This window comes from Erinaceus europaeus, chromosome 3 (assembly GCF_950295315.1).
Source record: "Erinaceus europaeus chromosome 3, mEriEur2.1, whole genome shotgun sequence".
Lineage (NCBI taxonomy): Eukaryota > Metazoa > Chordata > Mammalia > Eulipotyphla > Erinaceidae > Erinaceus > Erinaceus europaeus.
Genome location: NC_080164.1, coordinates 18,991,688 through 19,015,690, shown reverse-complemented (window position 1 = coordinate 19,015,690; position 24,003 = coordinate 18,991,688). Strand labels below are relative to the sequence as shown.

Below are 24,003 nucleotides of genomic sequence, written 5' to 3'. Positions count from 1 at the left end.
ATCTGGCCATGGTGCTGGATAGTTATTTTTTTTATAACTTGTGACCTGACTTTTGGGAGCAGCCACGATGGTGACCCTGCCCTGCTGAACACAGGACTAAGGAAGTGGGTTCCCATCTTGTACAGGAAGTGAAAGGGTGTAGGTCTCACCTGGAAGTTCTTGTTCATTTTTATCAATGCTTCTAATTTGGAGGAGTTTGGGGGGTTCCTGAAGCAAGGACAGGTGAACCTGTGAGAGGACAGGAGTCCTATGGAGAGGCCTGAGCTGAACGGCCTCTGCTCCCTGTCCCCTTTCTCCCCCAGGAGGCTGACACACAAAGGAGGCGAGTGCCCACAGGGGCCTGGTCCCTGTGCAGCCTCACTGGGAAGGCAGTGAGACACTCGGGAGGCCCCAGAGCCAGCAGGCGCCCACTAGGGAGAAGGTAGAACGACTGGCACCCGATGCCCCTGCTGCTCTGCCCAGGCCCCGGGTCCCTGGGATTCTTCAGGAAAGGACAGGATCAGGAGATGTCTGGAGTCTGGAAAACTCTCAGCTCCACCACTGGCTCCCGGTGGGCAAGTGTCTTGGGAAGGTGTGAAAGGACAGCCAGCTCAGGACACCCTACAAGGTGAGAGGTGAGGCCTGCAGGCTCTGAGGAGCCTTTCCTGCTCTCTGGCCTTTGGCCGCTGCACCTGGGGGAGGAGCAGCTGGTCACCTGCACAGCAAATTCATTTGACCCCCGAGACAATAGTCATAAAAACTTGGGGAGACTCGCTGGCCTCAGCAGATGGCAACTTCCTGCCAGTCACAGCTGAGCTGGGAAGATCCCAGGATCCCCCATGCTGCACACAGGTACCTTAGCTCCAAGCCTGGTTTTCCAGGACAGCCCCAGGCAGTTTGGATAGAAGTTCCTGTGAACTGAGAGCTGTCCACAATACGCATCGCCCACCCGACTCCCATGGGTCTTTGTGAAGTGCCTTCACAGGGAGGCAGAAGAGGATCAGAGGTTAGGGGCTTTGTGCAAGGTTCCACAGCCCCTAAGGAGCTGACACCAGATTGGTCTGTTGGAGCAATTCAATCAGCCAGCAGTTTAGCTCACTGGGCAGGCGCCTGCTTTGATCTGCATCAGTCCAGGCTCCAGCCAGCCCTCATGCACTGAGGGGGAGGTTTGGTACTATGGTGTTCTTCCCTCTCTTCCTCTGCCTCTCTGTCTCTTTAGTTTTAATAATTTGCCCAGAAAAGTGAAACCCCAGTGACAAAAAGAAAGAAAGAAATAAAGAAGAAAAGAAAGAAAGGAAGGAAGGAAGGAAGAAAAATAAATAGAACGGACTTCAGTGACAATTTGTTCTGCCTCTTGAACTTTATGGGAGCTGAGAGGGAGGGAGAGAAAGACCAGGTATATGCTCAGCTCAGGTATATGCAGTGGTGCCTGGGATGGAGCCTGGGTCTCAGACGTAACAAGTGGCTTACAGCTGAGCTGCCTCCCTGACACTGTGCCTCTCTCTCTTTACAGAAGAGCAAACTCTGGAGAAATGCAGTGACTTGCACACAGCAGTCACTCATGAGGTAGCAGCGTTTCTAATGGGGTGTCTATATTCCTGGGTAACTTCCCATATCCCCCAAAGGACAGGAATCCCAGCCTCCACCTCAGCTGTTCAGTATGAGTGAACTTCACTCTCAGGGAAGCCCTCTACTTACAGAGACGTGATGGGTTGTGCACAATGTTTGCCTTGGTTCTGATACAGGTCAGTCACTTCCATAAGTTGAACCACATTTACAAAAGCCCTGGAAAGCTGTGGGGAGCAGATGGCAGGATTTCTTACTCCCCTGGCAAAGGTGTGTGTGTGTGTGTGTGTGTGTGTGTGTGTGTGTGTGTGTGTGTGTGTGTGTAAGCAGCTGTGGGTAGCAGATGGCAGGATTCCTTACTCCCTGGACAAAGGAGTGTGTGTGTGTGTGTGTGTGTGTGTGTGTGTGTGTGTGAGTGTGTGGTGTGTGTGGTGCCTGGGTCATCTATGATCCAACTTCCTTCTCCCCTGCTTCATCAGCAAAGATGAAAACCAGGCAGGTGACATCATTGGTTTTCTCCATGAACCTTTTTATTAAATTTTATTAGCAATTTGATATTGATTTACAAAATTACATGTCCACAGGGGTATAATTCCACACTGTTGCCACCACCAGAGTTCTGAATACCAAGTCTCTCCATTGCAAACCACAATAGTTCTCCCCAGGTTACAGACATTGATTAACTGTCATCTCTACAACTATCTGTCTACACTTGTATATATTTGCTACCTTTTTCTTCCAGGTCCAATCCTCTCTACCCCTCCAAGCCACACATAATCCTATTATTACATCCAAATATTTATTAAAGCCAGATTACTGGGTGTTTCTTTTTTATGCTAATCTAATGGGTAGCATCTATAGTAATATACTAGATCTTACTTTGCTTTGTGGCCTTTGGTGATATATGAATAGCTTCATAGTTTTGATACTAACAAGGCCAAATGGTCTTGATCTGTCTGGTCTAAAGTTGTAGTTGACTTAGATGTTTAAAAACTATATACAGAGATCATCTGGGACCACAACAAGGCAGGACTAGAACAACTTCAGGAACCCACCAAGTCACCAGTGAGTGCAAATACGTGTGGCTCGTGGACAGAGAAGAGCCTAGGGAGAGATTAAGTGGCTGGTAACAGTCTGGCAGTTTACCACTTGAGGCGCCATCTCCAGTCTGTTTCACCAACAAAAAGACAGCTGGAAGGAGGACAGGACTCCTCTAAGACTCACCAAATGCAACTGTGAGTCTCCATTACTACTGCCCTCAGAGTCTGGAGCAGCAGGGGGGAGGCCATGTGCTGATACTAGAGAATGGAGAAGTAACCAGGAAACTCAGGAGAAGATCTATAACTCCGTGGCCTAGTGGTGGGGCTGTGTGATGGGAGCATTTCTGTGTTGTTCTCCTAATGAGAACATAGGGAATAGTTTCCTCAGAGCCTACAGACTATAAACGGGACTTGTTTAGAAACTTACAGGGCCCAGCAGTGCTGCCTGGCTTGGCAGAGAAGCTGAATTGAGCCTAGAGCTTTGGATCCTTGGAGTGTGAGAGTTTCTTTGCATAACCACTGTATTATCTCTCCCCCACCCTGCTTATCTCATGGTCAGGAGTGAGGGAATAACTAAGAAGCCTACTTATAGTTTAAAAGTCCTCAGGCTCCCATAGCCTACAGGGAAGAAAAAGAACAAAAGAGGCTTTTGAAGCCACTGTGCTCCAACTCAGGGATTAAAATAATATTGAAACAACTGTTAATTTTCACACTGTGAACCCTTTAATTACCTTACTTAGACACAAGTCAATCCAGGCAAGAATGATCAGTAATCTAAAAAGTACTGATAGAGGAACCTCATAATGTACTATAGATAGAATGGTTAAACCAACAAGAAGACATATTGGAGAAATGAACCAGGACAAGAGTCCAGCTAAAAGCCCCCCAAAGGTTGAAGCACAAAATAATGAGGTCAACATACAAACACTAGTTAAGAAAATAATCACAGGAGTGAGTAAAGAGTTTGAAAGAGTTGTCATTAGAAATGCAGAAACAACAAATGAGACTTTAGAAGAAAACACCAATTATCTCCAGGTTTTTAGGGAGCTGAAAGCTGAAATAGCTGAGCTAAGAACACAACTAGCTGAACAAACTAAAACAGTATCAGAACAGAGTAACAAAATAGATGAACTCTAGAAAACAGTAGAGGGGAGAGAGAATAGAATATATGAGGCTGGGGAGTCGGGCAGTAGCACAGCGGGTTAAGCGCAGGTGGCGCTAAGCACAAGGACCAGTGTAAGGATCCTGGTTCGAGCCCCTGGCTCCCCACCTGCAGGGGAATCGCTTCACAAGCGGTGAAACAGGACTGCAAGTGTCTATCTTTCTCTCCCCTTCTTTGTCTTCCCATCCTCTCTCCATTTCTCTCTGTCCTATCCAACAACAACGAGATCAACAACAACTACAACAATAAAACAACAAGGGCAACAAAAGGGAATAAATAAACAAAAGGGAATAAATAAATAAACAACAAGGGCAACAAAAGGGAATAAACATTAAATTAAAAAAAAGAATATATGAGGCTGAAGACAGAATTAGCAAGATCGAGGACAAAGTAGAGACAACTAAAAAGAAGTAAGAGATCTAAAAAAGAGATTAAGAAATACTGAAAACAACAACAGAGACCAATAGGATAACTACAAAAGAAATAATATACGCATTATTGGCTTACCAGAAGAAAGAGAGGGAGGGGAAGAAAGCATTCTTCAGGGCATAATAGCTGAAAACTTCTCTAGACAACATCAAAGACATAAAGATTCAAGAAGCCCAGAGGGTCTCAAACAGAATTAACCTAGACTTAAGGACACCAAGATACATCATATTTAGAATGGAAAGGATTAAGGATAAAGAAAGGATCCCGAAGGCTGCAAGAGAAAAACAAAGAGTCACCTACAGAGGAAAACTCATAAGATTAGCAGCAGGCTTCTCCACACAAACACTACAGGCCAGAAGAGAATGGCAAAATATCTATCGAGTGCCCAATGAGAAAACGCTTTCAACCAAGACTACTGTATACTGCTAGATTGTCATTTAGACTAGATGGAGGCATCAAAATCTTCTCAGACAAGCAAGAGTTGAAAGAATCAACAATCACCAAGCATGCCCTGAAAGAAGTTCTGAAAGTTCTCCTATAAACAGTCAGACCACCATAAATATGCCATCTATCAGAACACTCTAAAAATCTACAAGAATGGTGTTAAAATATCTTCAGTCTTTGATATTAATAAATGTCAATGGCATGAATTCACCCATTAAAAGGCATAGAGTAATAAGATGGATCAGAAAACACAACCCAACAATATGCTGTCTACAGGAAACCCACCTAACTCAACAAGACAAACACAGACTCAAAGTGAAAGTATGGAAAAGTATCATACAAGCCAATGGCCCAGAAAAAAGGCAGGGGCAGCTATTCTCATATCTGACACAGTAGACTTTAAAATAAACAGGGATGGACATTACTTAATGCTTAGGGGATCAATCAAGAGGACTTAACAATTATTAACAATTAATTATTAATAACAACTTATTAAGTATTAATTATTATGAACCCAATGAGAAGCCATCTAAATACATCAAACATCTACTGAAAGAGCTACAGCAATATATTAACAGCAACAAAGTCGTAGTAGAGGACTTCAACACCCCATTTTCTCAACAGAACAATTGACAGAACAATCATCCAGGCAGAAAATCAATAAAGAAATGAGGGAGCTAAATGATGAGATAGATAAACTAGAACTATTGGGCATTTTCAGAGTCATTCACCCAAAAATACTGGAATACACATTCTACTCAAGTCCACATGGGTCATTCTCAAGGATAAACAATATGTTATTCCACAAAGACAGCATCAGCAAATTCAAGAGCATTAAAATCATCCCAAGCATCTTCTCAAACCACAGTGAAATTAAACTAACACTTAACAATCAACAAAAGATTAGCTAAAGTCCCAAACTGTGGAAGTTCAGCAGTACACTACTCAACAACTACTGGGTCAAAGAGGAAATAAAGGAAGAAATGAAAATGTTTCAGGAGTTCAGTGAAAATGAAGACACAAGATATCAAAATATTTGGGACACAGCTAAGACAGTACTGAGAGGGAAGTTCATAGTCATACAAGCACATATTAGGAAACAAGAAAAAGCACAAATAAACAGCCTGATTGTACATCTTAAAGACTCAGAAGAAGAAGAACAAAGGAACCCTAAAGTAACCAGAAGGACAGAAATCACTAAATTTAGGGCAGAAATCAATAACACTGAAAAATAAGAAAACCATACAAAATATCAACAAAAGTAAATGTTGGTTCTTCGAAAGAGTGAACAAAATCAACAAACCTTTAGCCAAACTCACAAAACAATAAAGGGGAAGACCTAAATAAATCATAAATGAAAGAAGAGATATCACAACACACACCGAAGAAATTCAACATATCATGAGAGACTTCTATGAACAACTATATGCTACCAAGCTGCAGAACCTGGAAGAAATGGATGATTTCCTAGATACCTACGAACTTCCAAAATTAAATAAAGAGGAACTAGATAATATGAACAGGCCTATCACAGCTAATGGAACTGAAACAGTTACCAAAATCTTCCCAAGAATAAAAGTCCTGGACCAGATGGTTTTACAAATGAATTCAAAATACAAAACCTTCAAAGAAGAATTAATACCTCTACTTTTAAAAGTCTTCCAGAAGACTGAAGACACTTGAATACTCCCTTCCAGCTTCTATGAAGACAACATCACCCTGATACCAAAAGCAGACAGGGACACAACCAAAAAAGAAAACTACAGACCAATATCTCTGATGAACATAGATGTTAAAATATTGAACAAAATTCTAGCCAAACAGATACAGCAGTATATTAAAAAAATTGTTCATCATGACAAAGTGGCATTTATCCCAGGGATTCAATGTTGGTTTATTATATGTAAATCAATCAATGTGATCCACCACATCAATAAAAGCAAGAAAAAACCCACATGGTCATATCAATAGATGCAGAGAAAGCCTTTGACAAAATACAACATCCCTTTATGATCAAAATGCTACAGAAATGGGAATAGATGGAAAATTACTGAAGATACCAGAGTGTCTCTCTCTCTCTCTCTCTCTCTCTCTCTCTCTCTATATATATATATATATATATATATAGCCAAAATCATACAAAATCATACTCACTGGTGAAAAACTGGAAGCATTTCTCCTCAGATCAGGTACCGGACAGGGTTGCCCACTATCACCATTACTATTCAACATAGTGTTGGAAGTTCTTGCCATAGCAATTAGGCAGAAACAAGGAATTAAAGGGATACAGATTGGAAGAGAAGAAGTCAAACTCTCCCTATTTCCAGATAGTATACAAAGAAAAACCTAAGGAATCCAGCAAGAAGCTTTTGGAAATCATCAGGCAATACAGTCAGGTGTCAGGCTACAAAATTAACATTCAAAAGTCAGTGGCATTCCTCTATGCAAACACTAATCTAGAAGAAATTGAAATCCAGAAATCAATTCATTTTATTATAGCAACAAAAACAATAAAATATCTAGGATAAACCTAACCAAAGAAGTGAAAGACCTGTATACTGAAAACTATGAGTCACTACTCAAGGAAACTGAAAAAGACACAAAGAAGTGGAATGATATCCATGTTCATGGGTTGGAAGAATTAACATCATCAAAATGAATATACTACCCAAATTTAATGCTATCCCCATCAAGATCCCAACCACATTTTTTAGGAGAATAGAACAAATGCTACAAATGTTTATCTAGAACCAGAAAAGACCTAGAATTGCCAAAACAATCTTGAGAAGAAAGAACAGAACTGGAGGCATCACACTCACCGATCTGAAATTGTATTTTAGGGCCATTGTCATCAAAACTGCTTGGTAATGGAACATGAATAGACACACTGACCAGTGGAACAGAATTGAGAGCTCAGAAGTAAGCCCCACACATATGGACATCTAATCTTTGACAAAGGCGCCCAGACTGTTAAATGGGAAAAGCAGAGTTTCTTCAAGAAATGGTGTTGGAAACAATGGGTTGAAAGCGTAGAAGAATGAAACTGAATACTCGTCCAAAAAGGATGACAGAGGACCTAATGGGGGCTTTAATGTTATATGGAAAACTGGGAAATGTTATGCATGTACATACTATTGTATTTACTGTTGAATGTGAAACATTAATTCCCCAATAAAGAAATTAACTATATACACACATATATTTTTAGAGCTTCCTGAACAGTTTAAGCCCAATTTTAGAGTTTGGTCATTTTACAAATATGAGGTATTGATTACTTAGGCTAAAGGAAATGTTTGTATTAAGAGCCATGGGCTAGGCAGTTAGAGGACTTGACATATTATGTCTACTTCCTCTCTGCCATGTCACTCAAAGTCTGTGCTCACCCCACTCTCTCCACACACCCCGTGGGAACCATGATAGTTTTCACAGTCTAAAATCTCGGTTCCCTGCTTTGTTCTGTGGTTATCATAGTGTAATAACTAGCATTGTGTGTCCAGAAAAGTCTCTTTTAAGTTGATCTTGATTAACAAATATTTGTTAGCTCTCTGCTTTGTCTTTTAGTTCTCTCCCCTATTTGCTTGTTCTTTCCTATTTTTAATGTGTTCTTAGTTCTAGTCTACTGCAGTTCACCCCACTTGAATGTGTTTTCCTTTGCTGCCTCCTTTCTTGTGGGACTCAGTTCAGTAGTTCTTGTAATGTGGGGTTGATTGTGACAAATTCCTTTAGTTTTTGAATATTTGAGAAAACTTTTATTTCTCCCTCATATTTGAAGGCTAATATTGCAGGAATTTCCTCTCCTTTAGAACTCTGAATATGTCATTCCACTCTCTCCTTGCTTCAAGGGTTTGTGAAGATAAATCTGATGAAAGTCTTTTTTTTTTTTCTGATGAAAGTCTTACAGCTCTGCCTTTGTATATGACTTCTTTCCTTTCCCTAGCATCCTGAAATTTTTTTTCCTTATTGTTGAGTTTTGAAGTTTTACAGTAATGTACTTTGGCATTGATCTTTTTGTATTTATAAATCTGGGTGATCATTCTGCCTCTTGAATGAGAATATTCTGAGAGTTTTCTCAGCTAAAATTGCTCTGAAAATGGACTCTGGGCCTTTGGCCTTGTCCTCCTCCTCAGATATACCTATCACTCTTATAGTTGATCTTTTGATGGAGTCTGAAATTTCACAGAGAGTTGCTTCAGGCTTTTTGAACCATTCCTCTCCCTCATTTTGGAACTGAAAGAGTGGACTAGCCATATCTTCTAGATTGGAAAATATTTCCTCTGAATGTGTGGCTCTATTTCCTAAGCCTTCTACCTGGGCGTGAACTGTAGTTAGAGTGTCTTTTACTCCCTGGAGTTCTGTTTGAAATTTTTCTTTCATGCTTCCTAGCTGCTTAGTGAGTTCTGATTGAAGCTCTTCTTTCAAGCTTTGAAGACTCTTAGTGAACTCTACTATGAGTTCCTCTCTTGTGTATTTTAATTCCATAGTAACATGCTCTTCAATTCTTGCTTAGATTTTTGGAGAGTCTTCATAATGAGCTTTGTGTAGTCTGTCTCCGTGAGTCTCTCTAAATCTGTAATTCTTTGGATTTCCTCTGTTTCATTTCTGTCTGGCTGATACGGCATGGTTAGCTGTTTACTTCTGCTTCTCTGCTTGCACATTTTTTGTGCTAGTTATTGCTGGCCAGCAGGTGGTGCTATTGCAATCTCTAGGTTTCTCATTTATATGATCTGCAGTGGGTGGGATGGGGTTGGGGAGGTGCTTTGGGCTGACTTGTGGCCGCAAATACTCTGTTTTATATTGTGTCCTTGTTTAAATTCAGAAGGCTAGCTCCACCCTCCCCCGAGTCAAAGAATGAGAGGTTTTTAAGCCTCTTTCTCTTTTCTTTCAGCACTAGGAACAATGTTATTTGCTTGCTGTGTTTAAAGTGAAATTGCCAGAATGGTGCAGCTCAGTCCCATGCCACCTGGAGCTCTGATCTGACTGCTGTTCTTCAGCCTGTGCCCCTACCACACACAAGCACCCACTTTCAGCTTTAGGTTATGACTTCAGTTGGGTCTCTTGTATTTATTTGTTGTTTTGGGAAAAGAGACTATTCGTTCCCCTCCATGAACCTTTTTTTATGCAGTCTGGGGAATGAACCTAGAATCCCCTGTATCTGTGATAACGCTGAGACACCTCTATGCCTCAGATTTTGTTCTTTATTTTATTTTTAGAGAGAAAGGAAGAGATATCAAAGCACAGCCCAGGAATTCCCACTGGTGCTGTCCATGGTGCTCCCATGAGCTCAAGCCCAGGTAAGGAATACATGTTCTCTGCACACTGAGCCGTCTCCTGCCACCTGAGCTGTTTCTCCCCGCCCTCCACCCCACACACTTGATAGCTTGGAAAGAGAAGGCATCAGTCACTTACTCAAAGTCACCATGTTTTAAAGACACAGCCCCTGGTTGCAAACCAGTCCAGCAGGCTCCAGAGGCAAACTGAAGCCATCCAGCCTGTTCCCCGAGAATTCCTCTCCTTCTCTGGCCAGGTGAGCCAGGTGCTGCCCACCACCTCTTGTTTCCTCAGGGTGCTCACTCACAGGGCAACTGTGCTCAGTATCTCACTGCTTCCTACTTGCCAAGATGTGCCAGGGACAGGTCCCCCGGGGAGGGGTGGGTTTGCAGAAATGGGACCCAGAGAGGAGCTGCTGTATTGTCCTACCTTTGAGGAGAGCACATCCAGGGCTTTCTTGACATCCTCAAAGTATGCAGTGGCTGCATTTTCATCCTGTGAAGAAAGGAGGCTCTCCTTAGCCCTGGGTTCTACCCCAAGACTAGGATAATAGTGACCTGGAACCCAACACAGGTGGGCTCTGGGATGGGCAGAGTGGGTAAGAGGGGTCTTAGGAGCAATGCATAGACCTTAGCTTTACTGCTGGTGAACAAAGTTTTTTCTGAAAAAGTTCACTGCTGGGTGCTGGGAGGTAGCTCACCTACCTCTTATAGCATGCATCTTACCACATGTGAGGCCCTGGGCTCCAGGCCTATACCACCTGGGAGCACCTTGGATGGAGCTCAATGAATGGTGAAGAAGTGTCTCTCCTCTATTTTCTCTTTCTCAAAAGAATAAAGAATGGACAGGTAGGTTGGTGAAGTCTCTCAGTAGTACTGTACATGCAAGAGGCTCCGGATTCATATACTGGCACCACAAGAAGAAAGCCATCTCTTGACAACCACTGTCCTCCATTCATCCCCTACTCCAACTTACCCCCAAACCAGTGGCAGGCAGTGCAGGGCCCCTAACTTCTCTGTCACCATGCTTGGCTTTTGCAATAATGACACAGCTCTGACAGTCACACTACTTCTTGGCTATAGGCCAAAAGTGGTCACACTCTCCCTTTTCCATGCTGACTCCACTGCCTCGGGCCCTTTGCATTTCCCCCTCCTCATGACTCCATTCTGTGACTCAGCTCAGGGTCTCCTCCTCTGACCCATCTGGAGGCTGATTTGGTCCTTTCCTGGTAGGTGGTCCAAGTTAATCCTAGTGGTGGCCTTCAGGTCCTTTCCAAGCAGAGATAGTCTCAGGGGTAGGGGCCTGACTATTGGCAGATGTTCTGGAGCCACCTCTGGCCTTCTGGGCTCCACTGAGTCCTGAATACAATGGCATCACAGTTTCTCAAAGGGCTGGGCCACTTCTCAGGTCTGAGCAGTAAAGGAGAGAACAGAGAGAGGTCTGAGGAGTGAGCCCTTGTGTGGGTGGAGGGTAATCCTCCGCCAGCCTTTGGTAGGTGGGTGGGAGGCTCCCTGAGCCAAGTGGAGTGAAATGCCTTCTCCTTCTTTCCCAAGCTTGTGACTGCCAGGAATGGTAACTTGACAACTGTGTTTTCTATCCAAATAAAATTACATAAAATCCTAACAAAGAACAAGATGTGTACCAAGAAGCAACTTCTTTTCAAAGTTTGCAAGCCTGGATGTAGTTCTCAAGGGAAACATAAGAAACAGGACTGGGTTCCCGGGTAAGCTGGCTAACGCTGGTTAATACATAAGGTCCCTTGAGACACAGCAGGTCATACTTGTGAGAACGGTTCAATTTTATCCCAGCTCACTTACGAAACCATTTTGACCGTACCATCTGCAGCCCCTACAGAGAATGCCCACTAATGGCCAGAGACTCTGAGAAGTGTTAGGGCTGGCCAGTCACCCATAAATGCCTAAGTGTGTGAGAGAAGCTGGTTCCTGGAAGAGCAGGTGCATGTAGATGTGTCTCCTAGAATCGGGGTACAGCGGGAAAAGCTTCACCTCTCCTGGCAGGTGTGAGCAAGGGGCTGCCTAGGGCAGCAGCTCCGTGAGACTGAGGTGGTCAGGATCCTGGGTGTGGGCAGATAGAGCTTGAGCGTTCCCCTCTCCACCCCAGGAAGAGGTCGGGGCTTACCCCAGTGTCACAGTAATCACACAAGTCATTGATCCCGATGAAGATGGTGATCAGCTTCCAGTCCTCAGCAAGGTTGATTTCCTGAGGAAGCAAGAGATTAAATTTTGGCTTAGTTCGACCTGCCAATGCCCATGTTCAGTGGAGAAGCAATTACAGAAGTCAGACGTTCCACCTTCTGAACCCCAAAAGTGAATTGTGGTGCATACTCCCAGAGGGAAGAATGTTAGGGGCAGATGACTAGAGGTCTCTGAACTCTGATTCCATCAGGACACAGGGAGAGAGAAGAGGAGAAGAAGAAAAAAAAGGAAAGTTATTTGGAAGTAGTAATAGGTGTAGATGTGACTTAGAAAGGAAGGGAAAGCAGGACCATAGAAAAAAAGGGCAAATACACATAAATATAGATAGAAAGTTATAGAAGAAATAGACAACCCTTATCTGTGGCCTTGAGAGAACCACTACAGGTTCCAATATAGGGGACATCAAAACTTTGGTGGAGAGAAAAGTGTGGAATTATACCCCTGTTGTCTTGTAATTTTTAAACCAATACTAAGTCACTAATAAAAATGAAATTAAAAAAAAGATTTGTTTATGTAATGTGAGAAAATGGGAGGAGGGAGGAAGGGAGGCAGGAAGGAGGGGGAAGGAGAGAGGGGGAGAATATGAATGAGAAGCAGAGCATTACTCTGGTATAAATGGTGCTTGGGATCAAACCTGGGATTGAAATCTTCCTGAGAAAATTGAAATGCTATGGCTGGGAGTTTTCTAAGTAGGTAGAACACATTTTTTACTGTGTATGAGACCTTGGATTTGATCCTGGGCACAACATGGACAGCACTGAGAGGAAGTGTGGACTTTGCTCTTGTCTCTCTTATTTTTTCCTATCCTAGCTTCCTGTCTAAGGATTTAAAAACAAAGTGGGGGGGTGGGGGCTGGAACCTGAAAACCACTTAGTGGTTTCATGCATAGAGGAAACCCTTAGATTTTTCCTTTGTCCCACATTTTAAAAAATTGTAAGACTGTAGTGTGTAGTGACATAGTGTATATGAAAATAGCCCAGGGATTTGTTATCACGGCCTTTGAAGGAACCCCAAGGCAAAAGATGCAGCTAGATTGGATACAGAAGTACATTAAAAAGATTGTTCATGGGGCTGCGTGGTGGCTCACCTGGTTGAGTGCACATGTTACAGTGCACAAGGACCTGGGTTCGAGCCCCTGGTTCCCACCTGCAGGGGGAAAGTAGTGAAGCAGGGCTACAGGTGTCTCTCTGTCTTCTTCCTCTCCATCACCCCCCTCTCTCTCGACTTCTGGCTGTCTTTAGCCAATAAATAAGTAAAGATAATAAAACATTTACTAAAAAAATAGAAAAAGGAGAGAAAAAAATGGCAAGGTGTCAGGCCACAAAATCAATGTACAAAAATCAGTGGCATTTCTTAATGCAAACACTAAGACTGAAGGATACACAGAAATCACTCCCATTCACTCTCACAGCAAAATCAATAAAATATCTAGAAATAAACCTGACCAAAGAAGTGAAAGACTTGTTTACTCAAAACTATGTGTTGCTATTCAAGGAAACAGAAAATGACATAAAGAAATGGAAAGATATCCTATGCTCACGGATTGGAAGAATTAATATCATCAAAATGAATATTCTACCCAAAGCCATATACAAATTTAATGTGATATCCATCAAAGTCCCACCAAGTTCCTTTAAGAGAATAGAACAAAAATTACAATAATTTATTTGGAACAAGGAAACATCTAGAATCACCAAAACAATCTTGAGGAAAAGAAATAGAAGTGGGGGCATCACATTCCCAGATCTTAAGCTATATTATAAGGCCTGGTACTAGAACAGAAACAGGTACACAGAGCAGTGGAACAGAACTGAAAGCCCAGAAATGAATCCCCACACCTATGGACATCTAATCTTTGATAAAGGGGCCCAAATTGTTAAATGGAGGAAGGTGGCTCTCTTCAATAAATGGTGCTGGGGAAACTGGGTTTAAATATACAGAAGAAAGAAAATGAACCACATTATCTAACCAGAAACAAAAGTCAACTCCAAATGGATCAAGAACCTGGATGTTAGACCAGAAGCTATCAAATACTTTGAGGAAAATAATGGTGGAATGTTTTCCCACCTAAACCTCAAGGACATCTTTGATGATACAAATCCAGTTGCACGGAAGACTAAAACAAAAACAAATCAATGGGACTACATCAACCTGAAAAGCTTCTGCACATCCAAAGAAACCATCACACAAACCAAGACCCCTCACAGAATGGGAGAAGATCTTCACATGCCATACATCAGACAAGAGACTAATAACCAAAATATACAAAGAGCTCAGCTAACTTAGCAACAAAAAAGTAAATGACCCCATCCAAAAACGGGCAGAGGATATGAACAGAACATTCACTACAGAAGAGATCCAAAAGGCTAACAAACACATGAAAAACTGCTCCAGGTCACTGATTGTCAGAGAAATGCAAATAAAATCAACAATGAGATACCACCTCACCCTTGTGAGAATGTAATACATCAAAAATGACAGCAGTAACACATGCTGGAGAGGTTGTGGGGGACAAAGGAACCCTCCTACACTGCTGTGGGAAAGTAAATTGGTCCAACCCCTGTGGACAGCTGTCTGGAGAACCCTCATAAGGCTAGAAATTGATCTTCCGTATGAACCAGAAATACCTCTCCCAGGGATATATCCGAAGGACTCCATAACACCCAACCAAAAAGATATGTGTACACCTATGTTCATAGCAGCACAATCAGTAATCGCTAAAACCTGGAAGCAACCCAGGTACCCAACAACAGATGTGTGGCTGAGAAAGTTGTGACATATATACACCATATATGGAATACTACTCAGTGATTAAGAATAATTTATTTATTGGAATACTACTCAGCGATTAAGAATAGTTTCCACTATAGAGCCCATATTTCCTCCAGTCCTGGAACCTTAGGGTGGGGCCCACTTTCCTGCATGCTTCTCTCAATGCATATCAAATAATATTGCACCCGCCAATCGCAACCTAATCAACGCAACGAGTGCCACCCCAGCATGCTTCATTCAGATTGTATCCAGAGACTTCAGGTGTGGAATGACAACCCTTCAGCTTCATTACTTGGGTGAGACCTTTCCTTTCATAGTATTCTCTAATCCCATTCCAGGTGGTTCACTTCCTAACAAAGTCCCCAAACCTAGATATAAACCAGGTACCCTGAGATAAAGCATATGTTCACACATATCCATAAACTAGGGCAAAATATATACCTGAAAGCAGAAGTACACAAGAGTCTGCAGAGAGTACCTCCCTAACACTTCATCTGCACTATTCCAGCCTTTTGGTCCATAATTGTTCAACAATTTTTTTGGCTTTGTATGTTAACTCTCTTTTCAGCCACCAGGTTCTAGAGGCCAGCAGGATGCCGACCAGACTTTGCTGGACTGACGACTCCACCAATGTGTCCTGGGGCTCCACTTCCCCAGAGACCCACCTTACTAATGAAAGAGATGTCGTTCAAAGTCTGCCTCTCTCTTTCCCTAGTAAGGTGGAATGCCACCTTCTGCAACCCACAACGACCCTGGGTCCATGCTCCCAGAGGGATAGAATGGGAAAGCTATCAGGGGAGGAGATGGGATACGGAGACTGGGTGGTGGGAATTGTGTGGAGTTGTACCCCTCCTATCCTACGGTTTTATTAATGTGTCCTTTCTTAAATAAATAAATACAAAAAAAAAAAGAACAATGAACCCACCTTCTGTGACCCATCTTGGATGGAGCTAGAAGGAATTATGTTAAGTGAGCTAAGTCAGAAAGACAAAGATCAGTGTGGGATGATCCCACTCATAAACAGGAGTTGAGAAAGAAGAACAGAAAGGGAAATACAAAGCAGACTTTGATTGAGTTTGGAGTATTGCACCAAAGTAAAAAACTCTGGGGAGAAGGGGAGGGTAGATTTTCAGCTTCACAATGGGGGGTTGGGGGAAGGGACACAGACCTTTGATGGCAGGAATGATGTTAAGATACACTGTTATTAATATATAGTCTTATAAATCACTATTTAATCAACATGAAAGGGGAAAAATAGATTGAATGTTTCAAACTTTTTATGCATAGACCCCAGTAATGAGTATATATTCCTTTAATCTAGGCACTTAAGGCTTCAAATTGGTAACCTGATTGAGTTTTAATTGTGGGCTTAAAGTGTTAATATATTTCTAATAATGACTTTTTAAAAATAACCTTTAATCTTACCCAGAGAGACCAGAAGTAATTACCTGCATCACCATATTAGATAGAACTATATGTAAATACCATTTAACGACATAAATCATGGTGTGGTCTTATATGACACAGAAAATCTTAACAATGGGATTTTCAAAGCCAACCAAAATTCCAAATAACTTGGCTATAATAATAATGATCTATTTTCTTCTTAAACCCTAAGACAGCAGGAACGGAGCCTCCCCATTCTCTATAAAAACCATACTTCTCCTAGTTGTGGAGCCTTTGGGGTGTGGCTCATTTTTCAACAGGATTCTCTTGACCCTTACCAATTACTGACTGATCCTGCATCTGCTTATCTCAACCTAATCAATGCAACCAGGGCCACTTCTACATGATTCACTTCGTATGGTGTCCACAGATGCCAGGCCTGTGATGTCAACCCTTCAGCTCCATTACTCTGGTGAGACTGTTCCTAGCTCATGGGACTCCTTAATTCCATTTCATACAGTGCACCTCCTTACAAAGCCCCAACACCTAGATATGGACGAGGGCCCAAGAGACAGAGTACATGTACACATGTATCCACAAGTTAGGGTAAAATATATACCCTAAAGCAAAAATAGTTTGCAAGGACCCAATATGTGCAGCAAGCAAGTAGGAAGACCTAAAAAAGACACCATAGAGTAATCAAATAAATGGTTTCTACTTAGACCTAGATACCCTCCTCACCTACTTCCTACTTCATTTCCCTCAGTCACTCCAAGGCTAACCTTGTCAGATGAAGTAAGGACCAAAAAAGCTGGATAAGGGCAAGAGACCATCATACTTTAATGACAGCTCTTTTGCTTACTACCAGGCTACCTCATCTCCTGGGGCTCTAGTCAGAGAATCCTTGGATTTGCACACAGGCCTGATGGGCCTAGTCCCGGGACTCCCCCCCACACAGGATGGGCCTAGACCTCTAACAGATCCTTTTCTCTACTGTCACTGGTCATTTCCATCAGGAACAACATAATGGAATAATGGACCCCTTTGTAGGCCCCTATAGGACCTTGCCCTCATTGTGGATCAAAAATGGTAGGGACTGCCACGTTCTTGGAAGCCCAAAATCCTCTACCACTTGAGGAAGAGGAGTCTGGCAATGGGTGCAGTCTATAACATTCCTAGCTATGACCACAGAATGGGAGCTCAGACCTATAGGGATGCAGAGGGTACACAGGCTCCTGTACTGAATATAGGCCCCAGAAAAAACTATGGGGTTTATGGTTAATATTTATGTACTTTTCCCAGATCTGGGAGCTACCTTCTTCCCTGAAGCAGCTTTTGAGTCCTATTTCCAAACCTGACACCATCTCTTCAGATTGTACCTTTGGTCCACCTACATATTAGCTTTCAGGCTCAGGTAAAAACTGAAATATACCTAAAACAGACCTTGGAATATACCTAAAACAGACCTACTAACTTTTTCCAAAACAGAGACCTCAAATCTCATCTGCTATATTCCTACCTTTAGGTTCCTTATTATTAAACAATTTTTTATGCTTTATATATTAATGCTTTTTCAGACACCAAGTTACAGATGCTACCATGATGTCAACCTGACTTCCCCAGGCAGAAGACCTCACCAATGTACCCTGGAACCCCATCTCTCTGGAGACCTGCCCCACTAGGGAAAGACAGAAACAGGCTGGTAGTATGGATTGGCCTGCTAAAGTCCATATTCAGCAGAGAAGCAATTATAGAAGCCAGGCCTTCCACCTTCTGCACCCCATAATGATTCTGGGTCCATGCTCTCAGACGGATGAAGAATAGGAAAGCTTCCAGTAAAGGGGATGGTATATGGAACCTTGGTGGTGGGAAATGTGTGGAATTTTACCCCTCTTATCCTATGGTTCTGTCAATGTTTTTTATTCTATAAATTAATTTAATTTTAAAAAGATGTATCTAGAAGAAAAAGCTTTAGAGCCACCTCCTGAGTGTTCTTGGTCTCTGGGTCCAGCAACAGGGACAGCATAGAGAGTCCTGCAGGTACTGAGGGCGCTGGGCTGTCCTGCAGTACTGTGCTCCCCCATCCACCACTGTGACCCCACACTTTTGGCAGGAGTGCATTCCAGGGCATAAACAAAGGGCTTAAAAAGGTCCTAGGAAAAACTTTGAGAGGGGCCTGCTGAGTGGACAGGAGGAGGAGTTAGAAAGAAAAACTTATTTCCAGAAGCTGGGGTTTATACAATAGGGCTCTGGGAAGCTAGTTCTTGGAAGGCTGTGAGGGCATGAAGACAGTGTTCTGCTCTGACTCTCCCTCTGAGGCGGAGCCCGTAGTCAGGGACAGCAACGAGGACACCTTGACATTCACAGAAAACCAACTCGTATTAGTGTGAAACAACTGTGTGCTCTTGCTCACTGAGCCCTGTTAGAAGATACACCAGGAGATGTCGTTCAGTGGTAAAGCACACACCTTGCTGTGCACAAAGCACTGGGCTCCAGACCAGGTGCTGCATGGGAGCTCCAGGGACAGCTCCCTGTACGGTGGAGCAGTGGCGTGGTGTCTCTCCCCATCTCTGGCTCTCCCTACTGATACTCTTTATATTTCAAAGAAATAGAGTGAGAAAAATTGGAAGAGAACGTTCAGCAGTCATACTCTGCTTTGGGACCCCAGGTTCATATCCTGTTGCCACATGGAAAGAAACCATGCTGACACTTTAATGATGGCTCTTTTGGGTCACTACCAGGTCATCCCATCATCCAGGGCCCTACCTAGTCAGGGAATCCTGGATTCCCACATAGACATGTTGGGCCTAGACCTCTAAAAAATCCCTCTCTCCATCATCACTGGTCATCTCCATCAGGAGCAACACAGTGAACCTTCTTGTGGACCTCTACAGGACCCTGCACTCAATGTGGGTCAATATTGGTAGGGACTGCCCCATTCTCCAAAGGAATTTGGGTTAACATACTCTGCCACTTGGTCCTGCAATAAATTCAGCCTAGAATGTTCCTAGTTATGACCACAGAATGTGAGCTCAGACCTCCAGGGATACAGAGGTTACACAGGCTCCCATGCTGAATATGGGTCCCAGAGCAAATCGATGGGGTTTACAGTAACAACATTTATATATTTTTCCCATATTGGGGAGCTACTCTCTCCCCTGATGCAGTTTTCAAGTCCTTTTTCAACTCTGGCATCATCTCCCCAGACAATACCTTTAGCCCACCTGCATGTTAGCTGCTGGACTCAGGCCAAAATTAGAAAAGTTATGGGCCCCTTGGAATAGACCTAAAATAGATCTACTAGCCTTTTCCAAAATGGAGACCCCAAATCTCATCTGCTATAGTCTTACCTTTAGATTCCTGATTATTAAATAATGTGTTCTTTATATCTTAATGCTTTTTCAGCCACCAAGTTACAGATGCTACCATGATGCCAACCAGACTTCCCCAGGCAGATGACCTTACCTCCTCACAAATGTACCCTAGAACTCCACCTCTCCAGAATTCTTCCCCACTAGGGAAAGAGAGAGACAGGCTGGGAGTATGGATCAATATGCCAATGCCCATGTCCAGTGGAGAAGCAATTACAGAAGTCAGACCTCCCACCTTCTGTATCTCATAATGATACTGGGTCCATGCTCCCAAAGAAATAAAGAATAGGGAAGTTTTCAAGGGAGGGGGTGGGATACAGAACTCTGGTGGTGGGAACTGTGTGGAATTGTACCTCTCTTATCCTATGGTCTTGTCAGTTATTATTAAATCAATAATAATAATAATAAACCATGCTGAAAGCAGAAGCTGCAAGGGTTCAGAGGAGCCACTCTGAGGGTCAATGCTCCTCCACCCCAGGACTTTTCAAGGGCAACCAGGGGTTCTGTACTTACAGGCATGCTTTTCATTTGCTGTACCAGATCCTTGACTTGGTTCATCAGGTCCCTAGGCAGGAGCAGAAGGGGACATCAAAGCCAGCTCAGAAGCAAGGGACTAACTGTAGGAGTCAAACCTGGCAAGAGAGGTGCTTCAGGAAGAAAACAGTTATGTTCATTCCCTTGGTGTATTTGAAAAGGCTTTTGGTTCTCAAGAAATCCCAACCTAGTAATAGTCAAAGCTCTGCCATGGTCTTGGAGTCCTATTCCATGGCCTAATCCACATCTAGCCAGCCCTGTCTGCAGGCCCCATCATCCTCTTGGGCCATGGGGTAGGACTTCCTCTTCCTTGCCCTCAGGGATGGCTCCTAGTTCTCCATATAGAAGTTTCACTTCAAGTTGAGCCTTTTCAGTTCATCTGCAACTGCCTATTTTAAAAATAGCCTGTATGTTGGAAGAACATCAGAACCTTAAATTCTCCCTAAGTTTTCTTTTCCTGTCCTGACTTCATGGCTCCTATAACGGTTGCTTCTAAGCCCCACTCTGTTCCTTAATCCCTGGTCTATCTACTCTGCACTTATTTGGTACTTTCATACCATTGATCACTTCCTCCTTTTTCTCCATTCCTAAAAGAACAGGACATCAATGCCAAATATGGGGACCATTAGTCCTCCCTTCCTGTCCCAAATGTCCTCCAGAAATAAGGACATGCTGTGTTAGTGGAGCACTACTCAGCAGTAAAGCCACAGCTACACAAGCGGGACCAAGTGAAATCCAAAAGCTTCTGCACTGCACAAGAAACATCAACTGAAGGGGAAAGAGGTATGTGCAAGCCATATCTGATAAATGGAGACTATCCCAAACATACAAAGAACTCATAGTACTTGGGGGTGGCCGGGTGGTGGTGCACTGGCTTACTTGCACATATTACTATGTGTAAGGACATGCACAAGGACCCCAACTGCAATGGGGAAGCTTAACAAGTGGTGAAGCAGGTCTGCAAGTGTCTCTCAATTTCTCTGGCCTATTGAATAAAAATAGAAAAAAAAAGGGAAGGGAAATGACCACTGGGAGAGGCGGATTTGAAGTGTTGGCAGAGAGCCCCACCGCTAACCCTGGAGGCAACAATAAAACCAAATAACAACATTAGAAAATTGGAATGGGTGCTGAACAGACAATTCTCCAGAGTAGTCATGTGAAAGGCTCCACGGTGCATTACAAGATGCTCAACATCACTGGTCACCGAGGGAAATGCAGATTCAAACCAACAGTGGGATACCACCTTTGACGGGTTAGGATGGTCATCCTCAAAAACAGAAGTAGCACATGATTGGTGAAGAGGTAAAGGAACCCTGTCTGCATGCACTGCCAGTGGGACTGTCTGCAAAGCAGCATGGAGGAGACCCAAAGAATTAAAAAGAAAACTTCTGGAAGATCCACGTTGGTCATCATTTCTCCTTTGGCTAATTCTGCTTCTAAAGACCCCTTCTGTTTCTATCCATGTTGGTCATCACATCAGGTTCCCTTTCATTGCTTGATGCTGTGGTCTATTTACATAATCACTGTCTTGCTTGAGACCCGCCCTGCCTGCAGGGTATTGGTTTAATCCCCACTGGTTAGATGGAAGCTTTCTATGTTCTGTTCCTGCTCTTTTTTTTTTTGCTCCGCCCCCTCTCCTAGTCATTTCCTTTCCCCTTACCACTTCCGGTGAACAGATACATAAAAGGTGATGTATCTGATTAATAAAAGAGGGATTGCGTTCCCGCTTAGCCATGAGTTCCTGGTCATCTCTCTCCCGCCTGTGAAGCTAGCCCGTAGCCCGGCAGATCCAGACACTCCACTTTTGTAAATGCACTCAGAGGAGATAAAAAGTTCAAATATGGAAACAACTTAAGTGTCCACTGAAGGATGAATGGGTAAAGAAGTTGAAGTGTGTATGTGTTCCATATAAATAAGCCCATGTTCACTCTATGCAGAAAATCAATGAGCTTCAGGCATTATAGCTCTCACTACCTGGAATGTCACCGACATTAGTGTGAATAATGACAAATAACTGCCAGTGAACTTTGGGGGACCTTGAATTTGAACCCCCTCCAGCAGGGGTGAGGAAGCTTTTGTTTTTTCTTTTTCTCCCAAAGGCCATCTGGAGAATTATAACATTATCATCAACTTAAAAATTAGCACAATGCTGCTATGAAAAAAAGCTGCAATTGATTTAGCAGGACCAGACCAAATGACTTAGTGTGCCACATACAGTGCATGGGCTGGACGTCCCCAACCCCTGCACCAGTGTCAAACTAGGGTTTTCAGTCAAGAGCAGGAGGTTCTGAGGTGGAGGAGGCATGGCAGGTGGGCAGAGAAAGGATGGATGTTCACAGGGCCAGGCATTGACCTCTCCGAGGTCTAAGGGCTGCCATTCACCTTTGACCTGAGATTCCCTTAGTGGGGCACTGGACTGACACCAGCTATAGAGCATCCCAGGGCTGGAGAGGGCATGCTTCCCATCAAGCCACCCTCAATGTCCCATTCTGCTGCTCAGGGACTCAGAAACAGTAACAGGACAGAGTGTCAATGAGGACGGGCATTCAGCCTGATTTGCCCCCGGCTCCTCTGATTAGATTGCAGAACATTTTCTAAACTTCAGCTTCCTCATGTTAGTCTCCATCTCATAGGGTGAAAGGAATACAGGAGCCAGTCCATGTGAGGTGTCAATTTGGGGCCAGGAAGAACTACATGTGCCTTCTGGAAGCCGCGACTGCTCACCGAGACCTGGCCTGCTCCGTGGCGACGTTCAGCCCTGCTGTCTCCTTCCAGGTGCCGGTGGACGAGCCGTGGATTTGAGTGTTGAACTTCCTCAGAATGTCTGTGTGGAGGGAGGAGACAGGGAGGCCGGGTGAGAGGGAGACAGGCTCAGGCATGGTGCAGGGTGGCCGGGGCCTTCCTAGGACCGGTGGCTTCCCTCCTTGTGCGTGACCTTGCCCTGCCTCTCTCGGGGGGGAGAGGAGACCTTGGCCTCAGTCAGGGGTGGAGTGATAGTGCTTCTCTGTGTTGCTACTTACTGGGCAGCGTGGTCTGATTCTGCAAGTTTTTATCCCCTCCGATGCTGGGGGAGAGAAAGCACACCAGTCAGTGTCCCCTCCATCTGCTGCTCAGCAAGTCATCATCTGTCTTTTTTGTTTGTTTGTTTTTCTTTTACTGTGGAGCAGGGGAATGATTCAAGGGCCATGCACATGTGTGACACTGCTGAGAGCCATCCTCAGCCTGATTTTGTGTCCTGTATCTTCATAGAGAAAAACAGAGGCTGTTTTAAGAGAAATTTGACACTAGAGGGAGGAGAAACACCACAGCACAGCTCCACCACCCCTGAAGCGCCTCTGGTGCCAGGGCTCACAGCCAGGTCCTCGTGCATCGTGAGGCAAACCGTAAGGAGGCTCTACTTCCTAAGCCGTCTGCCACATTGCTACGAAGAATAGTTCCTGCCCTGGTCTATCTTTCCCAATTCTCTTAGAACCAAGGTGAGCATCAGAGAGTAATGGGAACCCCACTGGGTCTCTCCAGGAGGGATACCCTCTCTGCCTCAAAAACTAGTGGGGGGGCAGCCTCACCTCCAGGAGACCCCCCTCCAGGATGTGATGTCGTTAGAGATGCTGGTTGGACTGGCTCCCATTGCTGTCTGTGAAAGGCAAAGAGAGGGGTCCAGATAGGCCTGTGCCCACAGTACTGGGAACTTCCTGCCTGGACCCGGTGTAGGTTTTTACAGCAACAGATCATCAATATTTAGTGTCCCATTCTGTCGCCTATAGGACCCGGTCTTTCCATGTGAGTTTCTCATCTTCTCAGCTGATGAAGTTTCTCCTGGGTTTTCCAGCTATGTC

At 43.8% G+C, this 24,003-nt stretch overlaps 1 protein-coding gene across 1 annotated transcript in view; it reads right to left on the bottom strand.

The window, feature by feature from the left end:
• Positions 1 to 23,795, bottom strand: part of LOC132537638 (phospholipase B1, membrane-associated-like) — a 35,414-nt gene extending 11,619 nt beyond the window's left edge. Inside the window, exons 1-8 of the mRNA XM_060188575.1 lie at positions 23,734 to 23,795; positions 23,188 to 23,231; positions 22,892 to 22,991; positions 20,147 to 20,198; positions 12,028 to 12,108; positions 10,318 to 10,383; positions 1,678 to 1,772; positions 150 to 228 (exon numbers count right to left, since the gene is read on the bottom strand). Coding sequence (XP_060044558.1) covers positions 150 to 228; positions 1,678 to 1,772; positions 10,318 to 10,383; positions 12,028 to 12,108; positions 20,147 to 20,198; positions 22,892 to 22,991; positions 23,188 to 23,231; positions 23,734 to 23,795 — 579 coding nt within the window. The remainder of the gene's footprint in view (positions 1 to 149; positions 229 to 1,677; positions 1,773 to 10,317; positions 10,384 to 12,027; positions 12,109 to 20,146; positions 20,199 to 22,891; positions 22,992 to 23,187; positions 23,232 to 23,733) is intronic.
• Positions 23,796 to 24,003: the final 208 nt, after the last annotated feature.